The 16,378-nt window shown below is 37.5% G+C and overlaps 2 protein-coding genes across 3 annotated transcripts; one reads left to right on the top strand and one right to left on the bottom strand.

Moving 5' to 3' along the window:
- Window positions 1-4,011: 4,011 nt before the first annotated feature.
- On the top strand, window positions 4,012-10,858 carry LOC112188568 (kinesin-like protein KIN-7E). Of its 2 annotated transcripts, none has more exons than XM_024327709.2 (14): window positions 4,012-4,169; window positions 4,870-5,329; window positions 5,778-5,867; window positions 5,972-6,072; window positions 6,177-6,290; window positions 6,365-6,446; window positions 6,528-6,595; window positions 6,725-6,790; window positions 6,946-7,070; window positions 7,258-7,594; window positions 8,174-8,272; window positions 8,357-9,391; window positions 9,848-10,185; window positions 10,287-10,858. In XM_024327709.2, the coding sequence occupies exons 2-14, from the start codon at window positions 5,122-5,124 to the stop codon at window positions 10,612-10,614; spliced, it is 2,991 nt and encodes a 996-aa protein (XP_024183477.1). In that variant the 5' UTR covers window positions 4,012-4,169; window positions 4,870-5,121; the 3' UTR covers window positions 10,615-10,858. The 2 variants fall into 2 exon arrangements, with proteins under 2 accessions (XP_024183477.1, XP_040370706.1); XM_040514772.1 differs by lacking the exon at window positions 4,012-4,169 and adding an exon at window positions 4,548-4,751.
- A 509-nt stretch (window positions 10,859-11,367) lies between these two features.
- Window positions 11,368-12,800, bottom strand: LOC112190850 (V-type proton ATPase 16 kDa proteolipid subunit). The gene is made up of 3 exons (XM_024330350.2): window positions 12,641-12,800; window positions 12,267-12,552; window positions 11,368-11,715 (listed from the first exon to the last, which is right to left on the bottom strand). Exons 1-3 carry the CDS (start codon window positions 12,720-12,722, stop codon window positions 11,583-11,585), a joined length of 501 nt encoding a protein of 166 aa, XP_024186118.1. The 5' UTR covers window positions 12,723-12,800; the 3' UTR covers window positions 11,368-11,582.
- Window positions 12,801-16,378: the final 3,578 nt, after the last annotated feature.

Here is a 16,378-nt window from a genome sequence, read left to right as displayed (position 1 = left end):
AACAGATGGGAGCTTAATTTCTGGAAGAGGAAAAAAGATCAGAGATCGATGCGTCACGCATTTTGATTGACGATCCGGACCATTCGATTTTCGATTTCTGTTTACGGCCGTGTCGCCGCATTGCGTAGCTAACGTAGGCATATTAGCATGCATCTACTCCCAGAATATATAAGGTGCGCTGGCTGTTATGAATGCATGACAGTGACTTAGTGCATCCCTACAGTAAGTCAAATAGATCGAGACATACAGAAAGAGTTGTTCCAGTTAGTTAGGTTTTCATTTTCAATCCTGAGCTCAGGTTTAAGATGGATCTTAATTTGTGTTAGTTGCTCATTACATTGCTCACCTGAAATATTCACTGAGTAATAATGTGAGGTTCAATAATTTATCAAAGGCAAACATGCATGAAACTCTGTCATGGGCTCATGGCTCGTATATGTTAGAACAATTGTAACAGTACATTATTCTAAATGAGCTTACTTAATCTAATATATATTACTTATACCTAGGTAGGTACGTACGTAGTGTCAATAATTTAGAGACCTTTGAGTTGATATATATATATATATATATATATATATATATATATATATTTTAATTAGGGTATAGATTTGCAAGATATTGTAATTTTAAGGTTTATTCCTCGTTTTTTGGTGGAGTCAAAACTCTAAGAACTAAACTCTAAACTCTAAGCGTTTCCTACGAAACACTGAAAAATAAACCAAGAAACAATATGTCAAACAATAATTAGTCGAAATACACCATTAGATATATATTGTCGTGTGTGCGTGTCCAATTAATATGTAATAATAATTCCTTCATTACCACCAAAACCACCTAATTTAGTTAGAGGCTGTGACCACTTACTCAATTTCAGCTAAAAAACTGTTCACTTACTCCACTAAGAGTTTTTTAACCTCATTTACCCAATCTAATATCTATTGCCATTTTTGCCCCTATTAATTAAATTGAAACTCATCCATCTTAATTTCTCCTTTCAGACTCTCTCTCTCTCTCTCTCTCTCTCTCTCTCTCTCTCTCTCTCTCTCTCTCTCTCTCTCTCTCTCTCTCTCTCCCCACCTCCGGCCAACTGCATCGCCCCGCCGGTTTCGCCAGACCGCCTTCATCATCCTTTCACCACCGTCGCTCCATGGATCACCACCCCAGCCAAACAACGCCTCTCCAGATCGGATCCACGAAAACCAACCTAGATCGGGTTCGTCCAAGCAAAGCTCGACCGCGCCACCACGACCATGGCACCCCCGAGCCGCCTCCGACCGCTCAACCCCAGTCCCCTCACCGTTAGGGCCGGAGATTCGCCAGATCACAGTGCTTAGGCTTCCACCTCCACTCGACGAGTTTGCGGCCGTTGGATTTGTTGCTGGAAATGCAATTCCAGCCCTTGAAGATCTCCTTGCAGGTGTTGTCGTACTTGGGAGGAAGTGTTTCTGATGCAAGAGAGCGGCGAAGATGGTGATTGGTGCCCAGAGCTTTTCTGGGTGCCCAAATCAATTTCTACTTTTTTTTTTTGCTACCCACAACATTTTCTGGGTGGTCAAATTTTATTTTTTGTGGTAAACAGTGAACTCTGAGAATGGAAGGAAATTTTGCCAGTAGTGATTGCTTTTTTTATTATGATTTGATTGGCAATAATAAGATTCTTGGAAGGCAATAATAAGATTACTGAGGGGCAATAAAATGTTTATTGGGGCAATCATAAGATTATTGAGGGGCAATAATAAAATTATTTATTTGAATAAACCTCCGAAAGTTTTCAAAATTCAAAACATATTCATTTTTCACTAATTATTGATCCCCAATAAACTTGTTATTGGAGAGAAATAATATGTTTATTGGGAGGCAATAATATGATTACTGGGTATTATTGGGGGTAATAAAATCATATGCTGGAATCCGGTCACTGGAGTCCGCAGTCGGCCACTGGTCACCGGAGTCCGGCAAGGTCTCCAATCACTTCTCCCTCTAATTGACAAAGAAGGAGAGGGCAAAATTGTCCCAAAAATAAATAAAAAAGAAATAAAAAATACTTAATTGGGTATTAGGGAAATGATCTTTTAGAGTGTTTGGGTAAGTGGGGATAATTAACCTCAAAATTAGGTAAATGATCATTTTCCCATTTAGTTAACATCATTGAGTGGCCATTGTACTTACTAAGTAAAGAAAAGGGTTAGAATTAATTAGTTGGTTAACACTAATTAGTTAATTGGTGTTAAACGTAGGAAGGGGTTAACACTAATTAGTTGGTTGTTAAGGCTAGCAAAGATCATAATGTTCATTATTGTTTGAAACCTACTTTGCAACTCATCTAAATTCCTTCAGATTTCATACCAAACTAATAAGTAGCTCATCGACTAGCTGCACGTACTTCTTCAACTAAAGCTATACTACAGAAACGAAAACCATTAACCATTAATTACTGAGGTGAGTGAGGTCTGATCAGCTAGTTTTCAGTTTATGAAAAATTATAAAAGAGTTGCATAAAACAGAGAAAATGGTAGCTGAAATTAAAGAAATATCTTACTGTCGGCAGCTATGAATATATGAATTAATATTTCCTTCGGAAATATAAAGTTAAAACTGGAAAAATGGGTGGAGGTTGGGACCAGCACATGCATGGATTGCTCGTATTTTCTGAAGTCGAAATAGCATGCATATTAATTATCAGTTTGTAGCCATTCATTCCACTCTCACATGCGATTTTGATTCCATACATTATTTATTTATTTATTATTTTTTTTTTAAAGAAAATCTCGAAGCGGAGAGGATGACATCCCTGAAGAAGTTGCGCGTTGAGATGTCTCTCGCTGTGAGTCACACACAAAGACATTTCCACTTCAATCTTTAGCTTTCTTCACTACCGCTATCAATGATAATTGAACATGTATAAGACCTTTCTTACATAAAATCTTCACGAACTCATCCAAGAGAGAGAGCTGCACGAAGTTTTGCCTTCCCGACATCGTTTTAGCTTTTCTATCTTTTGTTATCATTTGTTCATTTAGTAGTTGTCAGCTCGACAGATGCAAATATTGGACCTGGGGTCCTATAAATTTCTAATGTTAAGGGCCGTTTCTTCGATTCACATGGGGTGGTTTGTGTGTTATTATTCTCTTCTTTTGGTCAAAGGAGGAAGACGGTCCCCATACTCTTGGCTTTAGCAGCTTTTGATTTGTTTTGCTTCACTCTTAGGGAGACATATAATAAAAGTCTCCAAGCTGACTTTATATAGTTTTATAAAAGAGGCCTGCATGCCACGATATGCTGCTCTTTTACTCTTTTGGTTAATGAAATGATCACTTTCTTTTCCTTTGCCCGTTTTATTCATCTACTTATATTTCCAATAAAATTAGCTCTCTCTCGCTCTATCTGGATATAATTTTAGCGAAAATGCTTCTTTGCTGTGGTGGAAAAAATTAAACATAAAAAAAAAAAAAAAAAATCACTAAGTGATCTAGCTCAATGTAGAGATGTTTTTAGTTATTAATTTTATCTGGTTTTTTTTTTTTTTGTGAGGAGCGAAAAGAAAATTAACTTTGTTTTGTGTAACAGTATTCAATAGTTGAAGAAATTATTTATAGAGTCTTAAAAAACACTTAATTAATGATTATGCTTTAATTATTTTTTAACGAATATAAAATAGTTCGGAACTAAAATACTAACTTCGATCAAGAAAACTAAACATCAAAATATTCTTCAACGGATATGTTTTTTCTTTTTTTAATCCAAAATGGATATCTTCCTTAATTATTAATGTGAAATTTTTGGACACACGTAACATGGACGGTGGGAAAGTCCATAGAGGGAGTCTACTCGGAAAAGTCAGTCATGTGCCTCCGCCGATTTTACAGCGGCCACCAATTATTCAATTGGTACGCCGCGACGCGAAAATTAACTCCAACCTCATGGGCACATCCGTCATTTCCCGCCTGGTTAACCAGTCGTCCCTGCGTTAGCGCGGTAGTTTTATTCAAAGACCCCCATGTGTAATATGTAATGATTTATAAACAAAACCAAATGAAGAAGTAGACTCCATAACCACCCAAAACACTCATAAACCCTTAAAAGAGAAAGAGAGATATAGCTCAACCTCCCATCTTTTCACCAATGGCGGTCTCGGATTCGCATTCCCATCTCCAATTCTGCACCAGGTGCCGAAATTTTTTACCCTTTTTTTTTTTTTGGTTGCTCAATTGTAGGATGGAGCAGTACGGTTTCTGTGTGATTTGGTTTCACTTTTGTGTGAGAGTTGTCTGGGTTTGGTTTTGTGGAAAATTTTTACTAATTTGGGTTCTGGGTTTGTCAAAAGTTTTGTGCTTTTTGTGTCAAATTAATGTTGGCATTTGTTGTGATTAAATGGAAGTGGTGTTTTGGATTGTGAGTGAGTGAGTCTATTTTTAGGTTAATGGGGTTGGAGTGCTTGTCTGGATTTGGTTGTACAGAGCTAAATTTAGAAAGATGGGAAACATCCAAAATCAACAAAACCATCATTAAGGGGTCACAAACATTCCTTGAATAACTGTGAATTCTCAACCCCCAAGGTTAAAAAAAAAGAGAGACCCTGTTTCTCTTTCTTCATCTTCAATCTTTGTTTCTGTGAAACTGTGAAAGGTGTTTTTTTTTTTTTTTAATTGGATTAGAATAAGAGTTTTGACAGCCTGTGTTTGGAGTAGTACCATCTTAGAAAAATCCAAGATTTGCATTATAATACGGTGGCCACTGGTTTTTTGTGGGTATGTGTTTATCTCCCACATTTGTGAATTAAAAAGGAGGCGGAGAAATTCAGTTCCATGGTTGAGACAAAACAGTGAATATAATACGCACTGACGAATGATTAATTTGTTGGTGCAGATGATGATTGTGGGTGTGTAGCTTCGGTGGTGGCCATAATGTCCTGTACAAACCCAGCAACACATTTGCTTTAGAAAGCGTTCCAAAACATGGATACATTAGTTGAATAGGAAGAAAAAGGTCATTGGGAGCTGAACATAAGAGTCAATGATTGATATTCGTTGTTGGGATCGATTGAAGTTGTGATATATTGTTCTAATCGACCTCTGTTGGAGGTGGGTTTTGGAAGAGGAGGGGGACAAAGAGTGGAAAATGGTGGCCATTGGTGAGGAGGAGCCAATGCAGGAGCCAGGCCACGGGGAGAGGATACTCGTTTCTGTTCGGCTGCGTCCTTTGAACGAGAAGGAGACTGCCAGGAATGATGTGTCGGATTGGGAATGTATTAATGACAACACTATCATATACAGGAACAACCTTTCCATTTCTGAGCGCTCCATGTACCCAACTGCCTACACATTCGGTAAGGAAATTCTAGCATTGCAATTTCGTAAACTTTTTTGATTTTCTTGATGAATTTCATTTCTAAGTTTCTATGTCTAAATTCATCAAGTTATAGGATTTTGAGATAAAGCTGGCATGGTCATCATGGTCAGGCCTGTACAGTTTCTGAACCCCCTACAATCTTATTGTACCATTTTTATAAAACATATTGGTTGAACTAGTTTCCATTGTTGAGAGTTTCAGAAACTTTTGTGATTTAAATACTCTCTTTGCTTTTTAAATTTGTGTCTAGTTTCCTGATTTTATCCCCCTTCTTATTCTTCTTCTGAGATTATTTCAAGAACCTTCTTGGATATTTGTTGGTAAAGCATTTTGTACAGCTGATAGTGTTACTATCACAACATGGATTCAGATTTGAAATGTGCTTAGTTTTCTAATCTGTATTTCTTTTCCTTTCTTAATACCAGACAGAGTATTTAGTACGGATTGCTCCACAAGGCGGGTGTATGAAGAAGGAGCCAAGAAAGTTGCTCTTTCAGTTGCCAGTGGTATAAACTGTGAGTACAGTGCAATTTCTTTTCTTTTCACACTATTTTATTTTGTAAAATTTCTTTAACTTCAAAAATATATGTTCATCCTTTTTATGATAATCTTCTTCCAGCAAGTATTTTTGCATATGGACAAACAAGCAGTGGAAAGACATACACCATGAGTGGAATTACTGAGTACGCTGTTGCAGATTTATATGACTATATAGATAAGGTAATTTTGCTTTATGTATTAGTAGTGTTTCTTTATTTTGTCTCTGAATTTGATTATGCTCCTTGGTTCTTTATGTTTGATGCAATACTCTTTATTGTATGTAGCACGAGGAGAGAGAATTTGTTTTAAAATTCTCTGCTTTGGAGATCTACAACGAATCTGTTAGGGACCTTCTTAGTGCAGATACCACTCCCCTTAGGCTTCTGGATGATCCTGAGGTAAATATCATTTTCAATATGCAGCAGAACTGGTACTTGTAAGTTTTTCGGATTAATTGTTAATCTTTTTGTAGAGAGGTACAATTGTTGAAAAACTTACAGAGGAAACTCTAAGGGACTGGAATCATTTCAGAGAACTTCTATCTGTCTGCGAAGGTAAGGATCATTTTAGCCAGTATTTTTTTCAACTGATAGCTATGTCTGCACAGCTAAACAATGCCTTCTTCCTATTCACAGCTCAAAGACAGATAGGAGAAACATCTTTAAATGAAGCAAGCTCCAGGTCTCATCAGATTCTCAGATTGGTATGATTGGTTTTCCTTAATAAAAGATTGATGTTTCAGATGTCTTTCTTTATTTCTTTTGGTTCAAGCAACGTTTATTTGCCTAACAACTATGTGTCTTTCCCTGAACACTGTGTTGTGGTTGATCAGGTAATAGAAAGTTCAGCACGTGAGTTTCTTGGCTATGACAAGTCAAGCTCCCTTACTGCTATGGTGGTAAGAATTGTCATTTTTTTTATGGGAAAAAAATAACAAAATGAAAGACTAAATATATATATATTTTTTTAGGTGAGTAAAAAACTATGAATAGCGAATAACAACAGAATGAATAATTCAATAACTTTTTCTTTTTTCTTTTTTTTTTCGTGCAGAACTTTGTTGATCTTGCTGGAAGTGAGCGTGCATCCCAGACATTATCAGCTGGCACAAGGTTGAAAGAGGGTTGCCACATAAATCGCAGTTTACTAACTCTGGGCACTGTTATCCGTAAGCTGAGGTGAGCTTCTGTAGCTTGTTTTTTCACTTCGTCATTTCAGCTACAATCTTTGCCAAACCTATTCTACTTTGTGCAATTGTAGTTCTGAGCCTTCATTTTTATTTTGCATGATTTTTTCTACAATCTAATTTCTAGCATAAGAAGAAATGTATCAATTACTAAGTTGTTCAACTGATATTTCATGCAGCAAGGGAAGAAATGGGCATATTCCTTACAGAGATTCAAAGCTAACCCGAATACTACAGTCCTCCTTAGGAGGAAATGCTAGAACTGCCATCATCTGTACTTTGAGTCCTGCACATAGCCATGTTGAGCAATCAAGAAACACCCTTTTGTTTGCAAGTTGTGCTAAAGAAGTGACAACAAATGCACAGGTTAATGTAGTCATGTCAGATAAAACATTGGTGAAGCATTTGCAAAAGCAATTGGCTAAATTAGAGAATGAGTTGAAATCTTCGGGATCAAAAATTGTTCCAGCTGATTCTTATACTCTACTGAGAGAAAAAGACCTTCAAATTGAAAAGGTAGCTGATCAAGTATAAGAGTTAGTATCTTTTGAATTGAAGTACATTCAGATCTATCTCCAACACTTCTGCTCATTTGTCATTTATTTCATTATCTTTCCGATATAGTTTGATTCTTCTTTGTTATTTTCATCTTTTTAAACACTGTTTTAGTTCAGTTCAGTGAATGTTAAATCGTGGATATAAAGTCATCATGAATGGTGGAATATATCTGAAACAGGGAAAAGGAGCACAATCTAGAGACCAGCAACAATGCTGAGCTTGTAAAGATCACTAAAGAATCTAAAAGGAAGACTCCAATTATGAATGATAATAACTGAAAGCTAATGTGAAATGTAAATTTAACATGCAAACAGTTTCAAATATTTTCTTCCTGGTCTTTCTACAATTTGATCAAGAGGATTTATCAATGAATGCTATCTGCTTTTGTTCTGCCTCATGATTCTTTACTCCTCTCAGGTGTCAATCTCAGGATGTCTGTATTTATTGCATACCTTGTTGGCTTGATATAAACCATAGTTTATAACCATTCTTGTGTTTATAACCTGGATCTTTGGTTTTGTTTATTCCACTTTGCAGCTTAAGAAAGAGGTGTCAGAGCTGACTCTGCAACGAGACCTTGCTCAATCTCAGGTTAAGGATCTGGTACGAGTGCTTGAAGATGATAAACCATCACCAGTATGTGCTTCTAAACTGAAGAATCCAATTTACTACAATATGTGTTGCCTGTACTAAGTGCAGTTTGTTTTCATGTCACTTTAGGCAGATTTGGATCGTTATTACCCCAAATTGCGAGTGCGAAATTCATGGGAGAACATTGAAATTCAACCATCAGCAATACCTGTTCTGGCTGGTTCTCACCACCGCCGAGGCAGCGTTAGATCTTTTTCCACATCTCAGTATTCAGATGTAGACAGTAGGACTAGTTCTGATGATACTTTACTCCAACTTCCGGACTTTGATGACAATTTCCTGATCCCACACACGTTCTCCTCCAGCCAGTTGCCAGTTAGATTTCCTAATTCCATTGATGCCAATCTGCATCAGGAGGAGAACAAAGAACAGTCTGATGTAAATTCAGAAGATGTTTGCAAAGAAGTTCGGTGCATTGAAATGGAAGAGTCAAGCACAAACAGATATGTAGCATCAAATATATCAGATTCAAGCAGAAGCAGATACCAAAACTCAAATCTGTCATCTCCTGCAGCAAACACACCTACCTCAGGATTGACAGTGGTTGAGAATGGAGATGGCACCAATAAAGAATTGCAGTCGCCCCTATTGAACCATAAAGGTTTTGTCATTCAATCTCCTGAAAAGACATCTCAATGGCTCCGAGAGAAACAGATGTCTACCCCCTTGATCTACAAGTTAAGGCGGAGTAGAAGTTGTAAAGCAAGTCTTGTGACTACGTTCTCTTCATGTTGGCTTGAGATGGTAGAGAAGAATGAGAACACGCCTTTGATTGAGTTTGAGAAAAGTTATAATGAGAGCACACCTCCAACCGAGTTTGAGAAAAATTTTGTAGGAAGGCCCAAGGGTCTGCAAAAGAAACTTCCTTCATTCAAGTATGATGATTCTCAGTTTTCTGCAAGAACTGCAGCAGCTTCTGATGAGTGTAAACTACAGAATACCGAATCCGGAACTAATGACGAGAGTATTGAAACAAGTTCTTTAGTTGAAGAAACAAATGAAGTGACTACAACTAATGAAAAGGCTACTGAAAGCAGTTCTCTAGTTGAAGGAACAAAGGAAATGGTGGACACCCAGTGCATTACTCAACTTGCTGATTCTATGGTGAGTGTCTTCATTTTTTATCACTTTGAAATATACCAAAAACCATTCGAATTGGTTACCAAGGGACAAGGGTAGTATCCATTTAATAGGTATTAATGGGCAATGATGGGAAGAGCAATGCCCTTCTTGTTGGTCCTATTGGTGCTTTGATTATATAAAGACGGGTGCAAACCCGAATTGAAAGCGGGGTAGTTTGCAAGTGAATTACTTTCTGAAGAATTTTAGCAGACACAATGGAAAATAATGAGCACTTCAGTAAGATATAGAGACAGTTCCTTATTTCTTTAATGTGGCCTTTGAGAATAAAGAAGATGAGTTACAGAATCTAATAGTAGTAACTGTAAAGCTACTGGGGGTAGTACCTTGTACTTTTTCTTTTTTGTATCGAAAAAACTGTAAAGCTAATAACGGTTGTCCTTTTTTTTGGTTACTAACAACTGTTGTATCCAATGGTAGGTACCGGAGACAGATACAAAGCCTATACCAGAGACAGGTTTAAGGCCCAATCCATCTACAAGGGATGTGAAAGATGTTGGCTTGGACCCAATGCCTATGGATGAGGAAAGCGATTCAATGTGGCCATCAGAATTCAAGAGGCTGCAAAGAGAGATTGTTGAACTTTGGCATGCTTGCAATGTGTCATTGGTTCACAGGACTTACTTCTTCCTGCTATTTAAAGGTGATCCAAGTGATTCTATATACATGGAGGTTGAGCTCAGGAGATTGTCCTTCCTCAAAGGCACATTTCTTAAGGGAGATCAAGCTTTGGAAGATGGTCTAACACCCGCTTCAAGGTATCTAACTGATTTCTTATTAGTTTAGTATTTCACATTTTCACTTGGTTATAGTGTGTGTATGCATTGATTGAATTCAACATGTTTTATTCTATGACTAGCCTGAGGGCTTTATGCAGTGAGAGACACATGCTGAGCAAGCAAATGAGCAAGAGGCTCTCCAAAGATGAAAGAGATAACCTCTACCTGAAGTGGGGTATTGGGCTAAACTCAAAGAATAGGAGGTTGCAATTGGCGAACCGCCTGTGGAGTGACACAAACAACATGGATCACATCGCAGATAGTGCCAATGTTGTTGCGAAGCTGGTTGGTTCAGTAGAGCCAGAGCAGGCTTTCAAGGAGATGTTTGGACTCAGATTTACACCTCGAGACACAATTACGAGGCGGAGATCTTACCGATGGACAGAAAGTTTGAAGCATCTTGTTTAAGATTGTTCTGGGATTAACATTGTAGTAGTTTTGAGTGTGTCTGATATCATTCATGTATATGGTTATGGTTCCTTTGCAAATGTTCCGTTTGCGTTTGTTTGTTCTAATTGTAATCGACTGTAAGAAAGGTTGTAAACTAGAGCTAGATGTAATGTTTGATGCTTCCCTAGTATATTGTAAAGTAATTCCATGAGTGTTATATACGGCTTTTTACCCAGCCAATGTAGATTATGAACTTTTTTTCTTCTTCGGTGGTTGATTATGAACTTCCACCTTCTCGTGTTCTGAGGAAAGAATTCTCACTTTTGAGTTGAGGGCTATTATTACACTACCAAATTACCAATGGTTCATTCTTCAACAATTGTCGTCAATTGTTTCTTTGGTAATTTCCTTTTCAATACATTTTTAAAAAAATATTTATTTAAACGGCTAAATTTCATTATATCTCCTTTATTTTTATATCTTAAATCATTATGTCTCTATACTTTTAATGACACTTTTAACAGCAAACTGAGAATTATAACAACTAATTTTGCGTAGGTCGAACTCACGACCTCTCACTTATGAAATGAAGACTTTATGTCACTAGACAAAATGATGCTGAGCACGTTTTGAGAGTGCCTAAAGATGAATAACGTGTTTTTTTTTTCCCCCAAAAGGCATTGACGGTATTATGGTAATCAGATGATTGAATTCATCGATGATGATTAGAGAAATAAAAGATTAGTGCCTTACTCAACTTTGCAATCATAATTTCTACAGCCAAAGAAAGTGAAGAAAAGCTTTATTTCCAAGACAAATCACCAATCCTACAAAAAGACAAGGATATTTCTTCCCACCTATGCAAGACTGAATAACATAACACAAGACTGCACACTGAACACTACACACTGAATGAGCATCTTCAACCGGTGAGTCACCGAAGATGCAAATCACACTCGCATCAGAAGCCGGCCCGAATGGCACCTCTAATCTGCTCTGGACTGCCCAGCTCGGGATGAAAGGATGATACCAACGATCAGACCATACAGAGCCAACGCTTCAGCAAAAATGAGAATGAGGATCATTCCAACAAAAAGCTTTGGCTGCTGTGCATTAGCTCTGCAAAAGAAAAATCAATTCAGCAAAATGAGAATCAAGCAAACGGCAATCCAAATCAACAGCGTACTATGCACGTAAAATCTGGAGCACGAATCCAATAGAACACAATACATTTTGGTGAAATTATATACATAGTGGCCAAACGACAACAACAGAACAAGGACTCATCAGTATTACAATCTGGTGTACTTGTACGAAGTTATAGAATTTATGTTTCTTCACAGTCATTGCAACATGAAAAAAAGAAAAGAAAAGGTAATCACATTTACAGACAACTTATCCATAACGAGAATCTCAAAATCAACGGCATGAACATCAGGATCCAATTCAATTTGTCATGTCTCTTTACAACCACAACAGAGCAAGCATTGTATTATTTGTATATATAAGAACGAACAAATTTGTTTCCATCCAAACTCATACGAAACACCAAGAAGTATTCAATCCTAATCTGCCCCGGGACTACAAGAAACCAGATAAATTCTTTGACAATTTGCAATGCCATCAAACATTCAAACATAACTAGAAAGAAAACCACTAAAACAGCTCACCTAACACCGGCATCACCAACGATTCCGATAGCCATACCGGCAGAAAGGCCGGCGAGGCCGCAAGCAAGACCGGAAGAGAGATGTGCATAGCCGTCAAAAAGATAATAAGACTTGGCCTTTGGATTAATCCCCGTACTTATGATCACAGCAATGATCAAACCATAAATACCCAACACTCCCGCCATAACCACCGGCACAATCGACTTCATCACCAGCTCCGGCCTCATCACGCCCATCGACGCCACTCCGACGCCGCTCTTCGCCGTTCCGTAAGCCGCGCCCATACCTAAAAACAAGACCCTAAAATCTCAAATTTCATGCGAGAAAGAAAAAAGAGAGGGACTGGATTCGAGAGGCGAGAGTTTGGTACTTACAGGAGAAAACTAGGGCGGCGGCGGCGCCGAGGAAGCCGAAGAACGGTGCCGTTTCATCTCCGCTGAAGGTGGTGGATGACATTTTTTTGGGATTGGCTCTCAGATTTGGGAATCGCTGCGAGAGTTTTGGAGTCGCACGCGTCTTTTGTCTTCAGAGGGACAGTGTGGCAATTTCCCACGAAGCTTCTCAATGGCCCCAGTGAATGGGCTGGGCCTTTAATGGGCATTGAAAGACCCAGTGGGCCTTTAATGGGGCATTGAAAAATGATTTTTTTTTTTTTTTTGTTACATTGAAAAATGAATTTTTGACACAAACCAAAACATTAATATTTATCATTTTTTTAATTAAAAAAATAAGAAAAAAAATTCAATGGAGACGTAAATAGTTTAACCAAGATCTATTGCATGTGTTGCAATTGCTCTACTAATTGAGCTACATCCCCAATTTAATATACTTGATCTCATTTGTTATCTTTTCAAAAATTTAAAATAAATCAATAAAGATGCAAGGATACATACATTGTAATTACTCTGCCAATTGAGCTCCTCAATTTAAAATTTAAATATGCTCTCATTTGTATATAAACATTACTATTCTCATTTAGTAAATAAGAATATAAAAAAAAAACTCAAAGGAGATGTAAGGAATCGAACGGTCGAACAATGACCTATGCAGAAGCATAGTTCACTCCGATCCGCTCAACCATTATTTTCCAACTATAGATTCTTAAGCTGAAACTGAAGCAAGAATTTCTTAAATTTTTGTTTGTTTTTGTTTTATTTTGTGAGTCAATAATCACTCTTTTTCTTTGAGGTATCGGAGTAATATTCACATTTTTGCACACAAGTACCATTAGGTCCTTCACCTATGACGTTCATATCTTCACTTGCTTCTTCATCAATATCTACCCTAGCACTAAAAATAATTGGAAGGTCAGTTTAAAGTATGATAATTATGACTAGTTTGATGGAGCAGACATTAACCGTGCAGATAAATGCTTAACATTGAATTAATACACGGTGATTTTGCCATAAAAAGTTCTCTTCCATCATTCTGCTTAAACCAACTTGTCCTAGTGCTTATGAAACAGAGATGATTAATCTCAAAACTACTGCAGAAGATGTTTACAGCTTAGCCATTCCACACTTTCATCGAAGAGGTATCGGCCACACGTTTGGTTCAGAAACTCTTTGGGGCCAGAGATGTAAATAAGTGAAGGAAGCCCATTGAAGAAGAACAAGGATCATGTGTATGTGGCAATATTCTCAGTGAGAGTCAGTGAAAGTGTAATGATTCTGTGATGCTTTCTATAACTTTGGTGATAAGTCCACTTCCTACAACATTTCATATCTGTCTAAGTTCATTATGGTTGCTATGATTTCAGAATACTTCTTTTCTTTTTCTTCTTAATTTTCTGCTCAATAAGCAACTTGCTTTTTATTGAGCTATATATTATAACCTAATTGTTATTCTGCAGAAATTATATATGTGCCTGGAAGGCTGGAAACTTTTTCAGCTGAGAAACAAAATCAGGACCTTTTTCCCAAACAATTTCACAAACAGCATGTCTAATCAGTGTTAAATTGTATCTAGAACCAAAAAAGGCATGTCTGTGCAACACAAGCAACAGATCTAGCAAGTCAATTCGATCGGCGCGTTATGATCATCGATTTCGACTTGGACCCCCCACTGTAAACCCTGGAAAAGCTCTTATTAACAACAAAGGCCACATTCGGGGCCAACGCTAGCTTGGTAATCCCCACTATCATCTTCTGCTGCTGCTTGAACATCATGGTATCTATTCCAATCCTTTCTCAATCAATGGGCCATTTCATACCTGTAGAGTTTCTGTTCAAGATGATAACCTCTCTATCATTGCTGCTTAAGGTCAATCTACGAAGTGTTAGCTACAACCATCGTGCCCTGCAAGACTTTGATCTTGATGTCGAAAATGGGCTAATCATATATATCAAACTATGTTAATGTCTATATTCCGAAAGCTATTCAAAAATGACAAACACTTAGCAGAACAAGTGCCTAGCAAATATAACCAAATATGATAACAAAACTTAATTTTACTGTGGTTGGTATATGTAGACTAATCCAAGCTGCTAGCGGCATTGCTAGGGGCTGCATGAATAATTGAATTCAAGATCTCAGAATTCTGAAATGTTTTGGGGTGACATGTCGGTTGCGTCATGCCCCACGAATTATAGAAGTTAATTGGCATTCTCTTTTTTTGGGGTGGATCAAGATTAATTATGATGGTGCTTGAAAGCATGAATCGGGTCATGGTGGTTATGGTGCTATTTTCTAGAATTATAAAGGAGTTGTTCTCAGTACTTTTGGCTCTAATTTAGACATTCCTAGCTCAGTTGCAGCAAATGTAATGGCGGTGATCAAAGCTATCGAACTAGCTTGAGTTAAAAACAGGGGAAACATGTTTGGCTAGGTTGACTCTTCTATTATTCTTGATTTTCTTCGGTCTCTCTCTTCAGTGCCTTGGCAACTGCTTGTAGAATGGAAAAATTGTTTATTCCATGTTTCTCAAATGCACTTTTGCTCCTCTCATATATTTTGTGAAGGGAATCATGTTGGTGGAATATAGTTCCCCTATTGCTTCGCTTTGTAATGAGGACCGTTTATGTCTTTCAAATTTTCATTTTTGATATTTGATTTCTATTCTGTTTTTTTAGGTAGTTCTTTATATCCCCTCCCTTGTAATTTTTTTTTCTCTTCTTTAATAAATTTTGAGGTGCTGGGAATCTCCTCCCTCATCCCATTTCATCAAAATAAATAAAGGCAGAACAAGTGACTAGCTATACTATCGTCATGATGAACTGTATGATAAAGTAATTTGGGGTTCACATCCAAAACCAATTGGCAATGGATGGAGTGTCCCAAACCCTTATAAACTCATAGGCAAGGTCCCATTTTTCCCATGTGGGATGTATATATTCTCAACACGCCCTCGCACATGTGGCGAATTTTCAAGTCATACATGTGGACAACTTTGGGTGACGTGGAGCCCGTGTGGCCGTTAGGCATGCACACTTGGGTAACCCGCTCTGATACCATGATAAAGTAATTTGGGGTTCACATTCAAAACCAATTGGCAATGGATGGAGTGGCCTAAACCCTTATAAACTCATAAGGAATGTCCCATTTTTCCCATGTGGGATGTATATATTCTCAACACTGTATTTGGCCCTAATTCAAATATAACAACTAGCTAGTTACATAGCATGATAGCCAAACATGTGCATCTCCATGACATGCAATTCAAGTATAACCTGTGTAGCCATCAATATCATACTCACAAACCTACCTCATCTAAATATTGTTTTTGCCAGTTTAAGGCCCAAAGAGAACCCAGATGAGAGAACCCAATTCAACTGTACGTATATAACAAACACACAAGAACATGTGACTAAATATATAGTTATATACCACTGCCACATGAATGGTTTTTCCACTTCAATCTTTCGGACATCATATTAATCTGTACTCTCCATTGCTTTTTCTCTTTCCCTTTTCTTTTTCACAGTCCGTTTCAATGTAACTTCACTATTACACCATGAGTACTTTTTACTTTGGGTTCAACCTCAAACACTCCTCTTGCTACTTGCTATAGATCAATCTCTGGTAATTATGACCCAATACCCAATACCAAAAACCCACATTGCCACAATATTTCTACCATTTTAGAAAGCATCGATCATACCATCTTCAATCAA

The sequence above is a fragment of the Rosa chinensis genome, chromosome 2 (genome assembly GCF_002994745.2).
Source record: "Rosa chinensis cultivar Old Blush chromosome 2, RchiOBHm-V2, whole genome shotgun sequence".
NCBI lineage: Eukaryota > Viridiplantae > Streptophyta > Magnoliopsida > Rosales > Rosaceae > Rosa > Rosa chinensis.
The sequence above is the reverse complement of the archived record's forward strand: the minus strand, read 5'-3'. Positions and strand labels throughout refer to the sequence as shown.

Bases quoted from the DNA above. Each gene is read 5' to 3' on its own strand.
- LOC112190850 (XM_024330350.2), bottom strand. From the start codon at position 12,722: ATGTCATCCACCACCTTCAGCGGAGATGAAACGGCACCGTTCTTCGGC. The intron at 12,553-12,640 runs GTAAGTACCAAA...TCTTGTTTTTAG, and splicing joins CGCCGCCCTAGTTTTCTCCT to GTATGGGCGCGGCTTACGGA. The intron at 11,716-12,266 runs GTGAGCTGTTTT...TTTCTTTTGCAG, and splicing joins GTTGGTGATGCCGGTGTTAG to AGCTAATGCACAGCAGCCAA.
- LOC112188568 (XM_024327709.2), top strand. From the start codon at position 5,122: ATGGTGGCCATTGGTGAGGAGGAGCCAATGCAGGAGCCAGGCCACGGG. The intron at 7,071-7,257 runs GTGAGCTTCTGT...TATTTCATGCAG, and splicing joins ACTGTTATCCGTAAGCTGAG to CAAGGGAAGAAATGGGCATA. The intron at 7,595-8,173 runs GTAGCTGATCAA...TCCACTTTGCAG, and splicing joins AAGACCTTCAAATTGAAAAG to CTTAAGAAAGAGGTGTCAGA.